General features: G+C 32.0%; 1 protein-coding gene across 2 annotated transcripts; it reads right to left on the bottom strand.

Annotated features, from left to right (window-relative positions):
* Nucleotides 1-4,704: 4,704 nt before the first annotated feature.
* LOC145058725 (uncharacterized) lies at nucleotides 4,705-8,615 on the bottom strand. 2 transcript variants are annotated; one of them, XM_079006625.1, is made up of 4 exons: nucleotides 7,442-8,615; nucleotides 6,401-6,577; nucleotides 5,591-5,719; nucleotides 4,705-5,193 (listed from the first exon to the last, which is right to left on the bottom strand). In XM_079006625.1, exons 1-4 carry the CDS (start codon nucleotides 8,006-8,008, stop codon nucleotides 5,086-5,088), a joined length of 981 nt encoding a protein of 326 aa, XP_078862751.1. In that variant the 5' UTR covers nucleotides 8,009-8,615; the 3' UTR covers nucleotides 4,705-5,085. The 2 variants fall into 2 exon arrangements, with proteins under 2 accessions (XP_078862751.1, XP_078862752.1); XM_079006626.1 differs by lacking the exon at nucleotides 5,591-5,719.
* Between the last annotated feature and the right edge of the window lie 2,980 nt (nucleotides 8,616-11,595).

Below are 11,595 nucleotides of genomic sequence, written 5' to 3'. Positions count from 1 at the left end.
GTCCCTTCCATTCTGATGTATGCCTTTTCCTTGAAGTTATGAGCTAGGGTTGTCATGATATGAAGGATTTCACCAAAATAAGCATAGAGAGCCTTGCATGTGTACCAAGATTCAACCTTTTCGTGGTTATTGGTCATAGGGAAGTCAGATCTATGGATTAGAGGAATGGATCTAACCTCAGAAGGCCAGATGAGTGTTGTCATGGGAGCAACTCGCCGAGTTCGTGAAAGGACTCGACGAGTCGAGTCGGGGTTGCCCCGTGACTCATACCAGGTGTAACTCGTCGAGCAAGGGGTTGGCTCGACGTGTTAATCGAGGCTAGAAGGAGGATTCCGTGGACACGTGTGGACTCACCGAGTCGCCCATGTGCACTCGACGAGTCGGGTCAAAGTTTGACCGTTGACTTTAGGGTTTTGGTCAAGACTTACTTAAGAGAGTTCAGGGAAGGGTAGAATGGTCTTCTACCCAATCTTTAGAGTCGAGACAATGAGGGAGTGTTGATCGGGATGTTATTTGAATAATGGGAGGAGGCCAGGTCGGGACGTTGAGCACGATAGTTCATCCGACTTCGTTTAAGGTGAGTCTTCTCACTATACTTTACCTAGAGTGGTAACAGAGTTATGTGACAGAGTTATTGTATGCTATCTATGCAATGTGTGGCACTGCATTATTTCTATGTGATTTATGTTGTGTGTATATCAGAGTTAGGACTGGAAGGTCCACAAAGCTAGGACCAGAGGGTCCACAGAGTTAGGTTTAGAGTTATGTGCCAGTGTATTTGTATGCTATTTATTTTATGAGATTTATTGTGATATGTGATATGCATGATTCAGCGTTATCAAAGTTAGGACCTTTGGGTCCATGGAGTTAGGGCCAGAGGGTCCACAGAGAGTTGGGATTGGAGGGTCCCACTGAGACACACTGACCAGAGGGTCCACCAGAGTTATAGCCTTGAGTGGCTAATATGTGTTAGCGTAGTATTTTGGGTAACTCACTAAGCTTCGTGCTTACAATGTTTTGTGTTATATGTTTCAGGTTTTCTCAGGATCACGGGACGGCACCGGCTCGATTGTACACACCAGAAGAAGCGTTGATTTTGAGGATCCTGGTCTATTAACTGATTGAACAAAAGAGTCATGTATTGTAATTTAAACAAAAAGGGAGATTTTTATGAAAAGTGTTAAAGAGATAAACGATTTTAAACGAAAAATTTGTTTAAAAAATTTTGGTGTTACAACTAGAGGGAAAAATTTGAAACTTTTCAAAACTATCTAGATCAAAAACAAATAAGGCAAGTAAACAATTAATTGGTGATTATCTAGTTTTGACCTAATCCAATTCCAAGCAAGATAATTGACCAAATAATTCAAATAATTTAACATTTATCAAATAAGGTAACAATTATCTAATTAGATAACAAAAATCTTTTATTTTGACAAGGATAATCATAAGGAATCAATAAAATTCGTATTTTATTGATTTGAAACAATTATGACAATTATCCTAAGTCACAATAGGCAAAAATCTCGAAAAGTCGTCTGTCTGACAGTAAGACTCGCCGAGTCACCATATGGACTCGACGAGTTTGTCAGGCAGATGACCGAAAACTCGACTTTACAATCAAGAATGAAACACTAAGCATTAATACAATAGAAACCAATCAAGGCTCTGATACCACTGATGAATTTTATACAAAAGAACATCCTATGTGCTCATGCAAACCCTAATGCTTAGGTCTAGGTTTCTCTATTGTACATGAAATTCATCCAAGACTCATGAACCCTAATCTAGCATATGCATTTCAAAACTATCACATAAGAGCGGATCTAGATGATTACCTCTTCTTCAATGGTTTGAATCTTCTTATCTTTGGAGCTTAGAGTCACAAGTGTCACTCCTCTAATGGCTTACAAACACCACAAGCAAGAGAATGACTTATGAGAAGAAGGAGCACCAAAAACGTCCTAGGGTTCTTCCAAGAGAGTTCCCCACGTTTTTTGGGTCATAGGGGTCTTTATATAGTAAGGATATTATGGTTTTCAACTAGGAAACCCTAATTTGACTGCTTAGGCCCTAAGCAGCCCATATACTCCCTTTAGAACACCCCTTGGACGATTTATTTATGGGCTTCCCATAGAATTTGTCCAACCTATGTTCCAAGGTCATCCATAGCCCAATTGCAATTATCTTATAATTACAATTCCAGTCCCGTACGTTTAATTAATGTTTTTTAGTCACAAAGCTAACTATCAATTAATTCTTGACTAATATTAATTACACAATATGATTTCTCCTTTAATATATTATTCATATAATATATTAATAAATCATAATTAATCCTCTTTCTCTATAAATCATCATATCAAGTTGTTTTGGTGAAGGCAGCCCAAAAGGACCATGTACAACCGAGTCAAGTACATACCAAATATAGTTACGAGCTTAGACATTAATCCAACATTAAGACTGTCATGAATTGAATTGTATATTGCCTATGGGGGTTAGACATTGCAATAAGATTGCTGCAATGTTCATAAGTACTTAGAAAAATAGGGATTTTGAGTATTGGATAAACCCACACTTAGAGAATTACATCATGGATTCTATCACTAGCAATTATGAGAAGATAATATCTTCTATTCTTAAAACGAAGATATATGAGTTGTAATTTACAAGTCGATTATACATTGGTATTATGAAAACGTATTAGTAACGTGATGTCATAAAACGTAGTGCCGTGCATGATTTGGTGAGTAAAAGATACAAGCATATAAGTCAAAGTTTATTTGTTCCTTTTCCCCTAACGGGAAAAGCAATATCTATAGGCCCCTTGATGATTTGTTGTTGACATCTGAAGTGCTTAGCTGAGTCCAGACTGAATTTATATTTCAATTAGTAGTCTGAATTTAGTCGTCGTAAATCAGGAAATCGAGAAACAAAATTTTGGACTATGAGATTGATTCTGATCCATGTCTCATTTCCATATGATATCTTATAGAATGAAAAAATATTTGATCACTTATCTTAGGGTCAATGTCTGATTAATCAGAGTTCAACATTGGCTTTGGAAAGCACTCTTTGTTGTTTGGTTATACTTGTAATTGTAGTTATAAACTTATCTAAGTGGGAGACTGTTAAATTAAGGTATAGAAGCTCATAACTAAATTCATATAAATTACAAATAGAAGCAAAGTCCTTTTTGGGTTGCCCTCATAGCCAGAAATAGTTAGAAATTATATTAGGATAAAGAGAGAGAGAAATGATTTGTTAATATATTAAATGGGAATACATAACTGATATATTAATTTTGTTATGTGATTAATAAATTAGCATGAGATCAATAGTTAAATAATTGATTTGTTAATTTATATGATTAATAAATTAATAAGAAATCAATTAAAATTAATTAATTATTAATCAGATTTAATTAGGAATTAATTTGGGATTAATTGGAATTAACTAAAGGTGCAAGGGGCGAATTGTAATTGTTCAATAGTTGAACAAAAGAAGCAATTCTAGAACCCTCCATGGCATGGACGATTTTGGAGGATCTTCTAGGGTTTTTAGAAGCCTCATGTATATAGATAAGGAAAAGATTTGAATTGGTATTAAATATATTTTTTATTAATTAAAATCTGTCTTTGCATGCAAGTTACCTAAACTATAAATAGGACTTCAAGGCCATCAATTTTCGTTCATGCCTTCACCTACAAGCATATTAACGAAATTTCCTCCTCTTTCCTCTTCATTCTAGGGTCTTGGGTGTGAGCTATTAGAGGCATCATATTTTTGGTGTTTGCTTTCCAAGGTTTTCAAAAAGGATATTGGTGTGATTATTTGCTATAATAATCAAGAGGTATGTAAACCCTAACTCTATGTAAATTTCGATTATTATAAAGTTCCCTTAGGGTTCTTGATGTTCATAGATTATTATTATCAATAGAGAAAACATAGATCCAAATTGGTTGCATGTGAACTTAAGAGTTAAGTAATTTTACGTCTCATGAATAGATTAATAACCTATAAAACCCATCATTTTTCTCATTGTACTTGTGGGTCGAAGGCACAAATGTCGGCCCATTAGGTTATATATCTTGGTATATAGGATGATGTTATGCTGATTATATGATAGATTGGTAGATTTGGATGATTACATGTATTTGTTGGATATGTGTTTATATTTATCATTTGATGTTGATGTTATACATGTTCGCCGACTTCACATCATACGAGAAGAACTAACCATCAAAACTTACTTAATATTTTTATTACAATTGTTTATACTTCGATTTACACTCGTTGAATGATTTTGCCAATAATAGTTGAAGAACCCTTTCATTCCCCCAAACATGTAATTGGCCTTGACCAATTCATATTTTTCAACTCATTTGTAATAAAAGGGAAAATGATTCACGAGGATAATCAACTTTTGATTTTGTTCACATTTGGTCATTTTTACTTTTTTTGTACACAATATACCATCACTCTTGTTGTTTGTGTTCACCGTAACTCTTTTGACCGGATATCACAAATGATAGTCAGTCAAAAGGGTTATGATGAACACAAACAACAAGTCTGATGATATATTGCATACAAAAAAGTAGAGACCAAATGTGAGCAAAATTAACAGTTTGTTACGCTCCTCAGTCATTTTTCCTTGGATAAAAAAAGCATGAGTGTATATGAAATTATCTAATCAACCAAAAGTAAATTACAAAAACATATATATAAAAAAGTTATTCTCGAATTTTATACAGATAAGTTTGATTACGTGTTATAATAACCTACAAAAATAAAACGATGGTCCTTTATACGACTAAGTGGTTCCCTTTCTCTTTCTCTGGGGTCGTGTTCAGGCTTCTAATGCCTTTGACCGGCACCTGAGTTTCTAACTTACACAACTTCTAAAAACGACTATATAAAATCTAATAATCTTGAAAAAAAGAAGTTTGTTGATTTAAATTTTGGGCTCAAAAAGGGGGTTTATTTTGTTTTTATGGCCGCGTAAATTTCTCATTAAATTTGAAATTAACAAGCCTAAGTAATTATTCCCTTGAGAATTTAAAAAGGAAAAAATATTTAATTTTTTCAATTTGCAAAATAGCTAAATTGATGGCTTTGGGTGGTGGGCATGTAGGTGTTGAAAAAATGGCCTCTTGATGTTCCTTCTTCGTCTTCTTCTTGCCACCCATCCATCTGCATGTAACATACAAAAATATCAAGTGTAATAACGGAATTTCACATGATCATAGAGTTTACTATTTTCCATTCCACATAACATCCTTTAGGGATGGTGAAAGGTTCGATTCTTTATTTGAAAAGACCGCTAAGACAAAGACATGGTTAATTTAGCTTATCTTTGTGAATCTTTTGTTCACAACATTATTCTAATTTCCACAATTATTAAATATGCTCATATCATCATTTATGTCGCTATGTTTATAATTATATATATTAACTTAGTTGACATGAAAGTGATGGTATACATTGACAACAATATAATAAATCCTTATAAAACTTATGTGATCCTTAGCTGAATATACATATATTATTCTTATATTAATATAAAAATTTTCTAAAAATGAACACATACCCAAAATTCATCTTCATTTTGGTATCGATGAAAAACTGAGGGTTTAGGTGTTTCCTCAGGCTCGTCGTTACGTGCAAATCTTCCACGAATTCTAGGACGATTATCAGCAAGAGTTTTTCGACATGCGTACTGTTTATATTAAAATCAAAAATATAAACATAATAAATACAAATTTTTCTTAAGTTTTTTTACATCAAACATGTTTTCTTTTTCTGTTATTTCAATTAAGTAATTCTGTTCTTTTTATTGTACATGTTTTTTTTCATATATTATATATTAAAAGAAAGCAAAAACCTCATAACCCCCCCCCCCCCCCCCCCCCCAAGTATCATCTCTCAATGCTAAACACAAATGTTTTTAGATTTTTATCCATTAAAACCATTTTGTGTGTTGATCTCACCTAGATTAATGATTCATGACCATTATATTGCAATGTATTTTTATTAAAATCATAATATAATAATTAGTTTTCATTCAAATGTCCATTAACACCAGTATAATGATCTTATATATATTTATTGCCAAAAAAATCAAAGCATATAATATTTATAAAAAGTTAATTTAGTTGAAATCAAAATATAAAATAATTTTTTTTGAACCACCTGATACCGCTGCGCTAGAAGTCCTTTAATATACAAAATATAATATAACGGTTTTTTTTAACTTCGATAATATTTGGATTTTTCTAGGTTTTTGCTAAAAAATAATGATACATGTAATCAAACAATAAATAAAAACATTGCATAGTGTTGATTAAACCAAATATTATATAATTAAAAATTAAAAATAATATATAAAATTATGAATTACCTTAATTGTTTTATTAAAATTTCTTTGCGTCCTTTTTGCTTTGTATTTCAAGATTCTCTCTTTCCTTTCTTCTGGACTGTAACGCCCTACTTTGAAATTTGCTTCCTCCATTAACGACCCTTCTGTCGCTAATGGACTTGACGACAATCCTTCACTTCTTTGGTTGGGTCTCAAGCTCTAAACTCCAAGAAAGACAAAAATAGTATTAGTGACACGTGGAAACATTAGTTTCCAAAAAAGTCAACCCAAGATTTTGGAAATTTTGAAATAATTTCCTTCTCATAAAACTCAACATGAAACTTTTAGGGTTTTAACTCCAAAATCATTTTAGACATTACTATTTTATCATCAACTTTGAGAAGGAAAGAATTCTTGTTGATTTTGAATTATATATATATATATATATATATATATATATATATATATATATATATATATATATATATATATATATATATATATATATATGACAATTTGACACCTAAAAGGCTAAAAGTCTAAAAATTGATTTTGAAACTTTTGATGCTTTGTTAAATCCAAGTCGAATTTGGCATCAACATGCTTGATAAAAGATGTTTTTTTTGCCATATCTATCTACAAAAAGATTATAATTATTACTATTTGAAAGTAAAAAATGTATTTATTCGACACAGAAAATCTAATCAAAATTCATTTTAAGAGCCAGCAAGTTGTTTATAAATTATAAATATAAAATGAGATAAATGACCATTTACGTGTAAAGCTAAAAACTAGTGTTAAAACTAAATAAGGATATATTTTAAATATTTATAACTTAGTATATAAGTTATTTTGTAATTTTATCAAAACCAAAAATTACAATAAACTAGCTTATAAATTTGTTAATTTTCGTCATACAAAACCTAAACTTTGTTTGCTAATTCTTATTCCAACTGTTTCAAGATAATATTTCTACCTTCTTTTCTTTTAAAAAAAAAGGTAATTCTTGTAAATTCTAAAGCAAAAACATGAAGTGGTTTGACCAAAAAAGTCAAAATTGGGCATGCAAAATGGAGGACTAACTTGTAAATCACCAGTGCTGCAAACCCTTCTCATATGACTAGAAGAGAAGCCATGATCAGGTGAGGTGAGGACTTGGGAATGAAGATTTGAGGACTCAATCAAATTATCGAGTTTTGGTTGAAAAACAAAACCATTTGGTCTTTTATTAAAAGATATACTGCTGCAACTCCTTTGCATCATCTTCATTACATTGTCACCCCCACCATAACTATGAGGTAAGAACGAATCGTTGTTGATAAAATAACCATGAAAGGGTAGTTGACTTTTCTCTGTTTTGACCTCGAGAGGACATGAATCTAGGGAAATTACTGAATTGCCCATTTGGGAAAGAGAGAGACTTTCGAGCTGGTGGCTTGGTGGGGAAGAAGACTGGATGGTAGGGATAATTTGGTCAATTTCATTAAATGGGGTGTCAAGATTTTCATGAGTCGCAGTTGACGATGGAGGATTAAAACTGTAAGTGTTTTCTTGAAAAGCTTTCAGGATGTCAATGGAGGAAGAATCAATCAAAGGAGAGAAAGGATCAGGGAAGAGACACTCTTCAAATTCAAACATATCAGAAGACATTGAAAATATGATGAATCTTGATCCAACATACAAGAATCTTTATGTTTTTTCACCAAAACTTTTGTGTTGATGAAAAGATAGAGATCAAATGTATGATAATGTCGAAAAGGGCAAATCAGTCGGTGAAATTGACTTGAATTTCTGACAATCTTGAAAAGGGGCAAATCAGTCTTTTTCTTTGGACCAGAAAAGGTGAAACTTGAACTTTTCACAACCTTGTCGAATGAAATATTTCTTCCCTTTTCATCGATGGATAAAAGGTGAAACTTGAATTCTACCACAATCTTGAAAAGTACAATCTCTTACATTTTAATAAGGGGAAAAAGGGTCAAATCCGAATTTTGATGATTAAAAACACACCCTTTCTTCTTTTAACCATTGAAAATGGTTAAACTTTAATTGAATGTTGATGATCATGAGATTTGAACTTTCAAGAATTTCTTTTTCGATTTACAGAAAAGATGCAATTATCTCTATCTTTCTTTCAAGATTGTTGAATGGAAGTATAGAAAGGTTTACAAGAATCAACAAGAGAGAAGACACTTTTGAGGGTGGCCAAAGGCACTAGAAAACAAGAGAGAAAGAGAAAGATGACACTTTCTCTCTCTAAAACAAGAAGAAGAGGACACCATTCTTTGGCAAGAGGAGGCCACTTTAAAAGCATTAGCTTCTTGTCACAATGCTCACAAATTAGTCCACTTGTTATAATAAAATATTATACATTCTCTCTTGAGTGTTCTAGTTAATAAAATCAGTATGACTGTATGAGAGTAACTCATTTTGATGTAGAAAAACTCATATTCAACTCCTTTTTAAACAATTTTGTAAATGGATCAAGACTTGAAAATTTTCTGGACTTTATATAAATTTAATATAGGATAAGACCCAAAATGTCAACATGAAGGTATAAAAATATTAGTCCGCCTATGGTATAAAGTTATCAAATGTAGATGGTAAATAGTAGCTATGTAGGGACTATAAAATGTGATATTTAAATGATCAAAGTAAGATATTTAACCTAATGAAATAATATTTTTTGAGAAATTATGAAAAATAACCACTAATTGCGCAAAATGGATCATGTGAACTATCAAAATTACTTTATAACATGGTGCTCACTATATAATAGTTTCTTATTTGTTTTATAGTGTAACGATTCATAAAAAAAATGGTTAGAGCATCTTCTATTTTGTGATAGCACCTCTAATATTGGTCTTTTTACTGAATAACCCTTATAAAATTTGGATGGTAAATAGTTGTCAAATAACATTTATGAAAATTTTAATAAAACCAACTCGTAGTTGGAAGTTGATAGCTAGAAATCGAAAATTGTAACTTTTAGACAAAACTGTATAAATGGTCTTTGTGCTTAGTTGAAAATTGTCACTTTAGTTCAAAAAGGTTTGGACTAGCACCAGAGGTCCAAACTTTTTATTTTGTTGCGACTTCGGTCCATTTTGGTTTTAACTTTTTTATAATGACGAATTTGCCCCTGACATTTACTTTTTTATTTCTTTTATATTACAATAATTAAAAAAAACAAAACAATTATTTTTTGAAATAACCACCGAAGAACAAAATTCTTACAATAATCTCTTTCTACTCTCTCTCTCTCTCTCTCTCTCTCTCTCTCTAATCCATCGATATTTCCACACAAAACCTAGTCTTGACTTGAAATAACTATCAGCGAACAAAAAACAGCCACCGGGGAAGAAGAACAAAGAAAGACAGTGGTGACTTCGGCGACTCTAACAACTAGCACGAGAATGTCTTCGGCGACTCCGACGTATGGCAACTGATATCATTGACGTACTCAGATCTAGCGGTTCCTAACATCATCATCATCTTCATCACTAAGAAACCCTCGACCACAAGTGTTGTAACCGCTGTCATGAAACCCTAACGCAAATGTGAAAACCCTCAAAGGAAAATCCATCTCTCTCTCCTTCTCTATCTTCCTCAGAAAACCCTAGATCTTTCATATATTCGTTCTTCTCCATCGGTTCTTCTATGGGTGACGAAGGCTTCCAAATCGAAGGGTTTTCAAAGAGGTTCAATAGTGGTAGCGGTGTCGGCCAGTGGTGGTAGTGATGACTCCGATGAAGGGTTTCTAGATTGACGACTATGACGGGTCTGACGAAGGGCCTTAGTGATCTTAAACGAAAAAAGAAAAAAGGGTGGCGGCTCGGGTTACGATGGGAGCTGAAGATGAGTGTGTTTTCGGATCGAAGGGTTTTGATGGTGTTGAACATTGGTGGTGGTGATTTTGACATGTGTTATCGGTATAGACAAGTGGTGGTGGTAGTGGCATTCAAAGGAGGCAGCAAAATGGGTGGCACCAAACAAGTCCTCTCTGGTGCCGGAAAAACGAGGGTTTGAGTGTGTTTAAAGTAGGGGGAAGGGGGAAGATAACACAACACAATTTTTTTTTGGTTTATTGTAATAAAACAAATGAATATACTAAGGGAAAACTAATCATTTCAGAAAAAGTCAAAACAAAATGGAGCAAACTCGCAATAAAAATAAAAGTTTTGGACCATTGGTGCTAGTCCAAATCTTTTTGGACCAAAGTGACTATTTTCAGCTAACCACAATGACCATTTGTGCAGTTTAGTCTAACTTTTCATATCTAGAAGTTTTCCGCAAAAGTAGTTTTTAACTTTAAAATATATAAAATTATATAAAAACCTAAAAGTTAAAAACTACTTGAAACAATTTTTGGATTATGATTTTTTTTTGTTTAAAATAAAAGCTAAAAGTTTCCACTATGGTACAAAGCTTGTTTTTCGAGTTTTTTCATAAAAGCTAAAATCTCTCAAAACTTACGTGCCGAATCAGGCAGAGGTTGTACCATTTGAAGAAGATATCTAATGACGTGTATTCGTGCTTACGAGTTTCATATAAACACGATATTTTTTATAAATAACAGGAAATAACTACTAGTTTTTAAATCACCTTACGTGTTACAAATCATTATTTTCTTTAAAGGCATTCAAGAAAAAATCATTGGACATTAATGAAATTTTCTTGACAAAAGTGTCTAAGACCACTATACTCTTTGCATTCACATTTTAACGTGTTACAAAAGCTTGCTTAGACTTGCACATATATATATATATATATATATATATACTAGTTGTGAGGCCCGTATATTATACGGGTTGGATAAAATTATATATATATATATATATATATATATATATATATATATATATATATAAAGGTTTAAACAAAAATTTATTTAAATTTGAAATTTAAAATTAAAATTTGAATTTAAAAGGAAACATATTAAATACTATATGAGTTGTAATATTGTAATTTAATTGTTATTTTCAATTAAGGCAATCATTAATTAAGGTGTAAATATGATATGTTAATTAAGAAAAATAAAAAAAATGAGAAAATGACAAATGGAAAAAACATTTATTCAAAAATACCACAAAATGACAAGTGTCAAAACTTATAAGAAATTGACATGTGTCAAAAAAAACCTTCATTTATTAAGAAGGATAATAAAAGAAATTTATAGATAACATCATCATATCATCAACCTCATTTAGAAAAACTATGTGACATAATATACATAT

Source organism: Lactuca serriola, chromosome 6, assembly GCF_051521515.1.
Source record: "Lactuca serriola cultivar US96UC23 chromosome 6, Lser_US96UC23_V15, whole genome shotgun sequence".
In the NCBI taxonomy this organism is placed as follows: domain Eukaryota; kingdom Viridiplantae; phylum Streptophyta; class Magnoliopsida; order Asterales; family Asteraceae; genus Lactuca; species Lactuca serriola.
The sequence above is the reverse complement of the archived record's forward strand: the minus strand, read 5'-3'. Positions and strand labels throughout refer to the sequence as shown.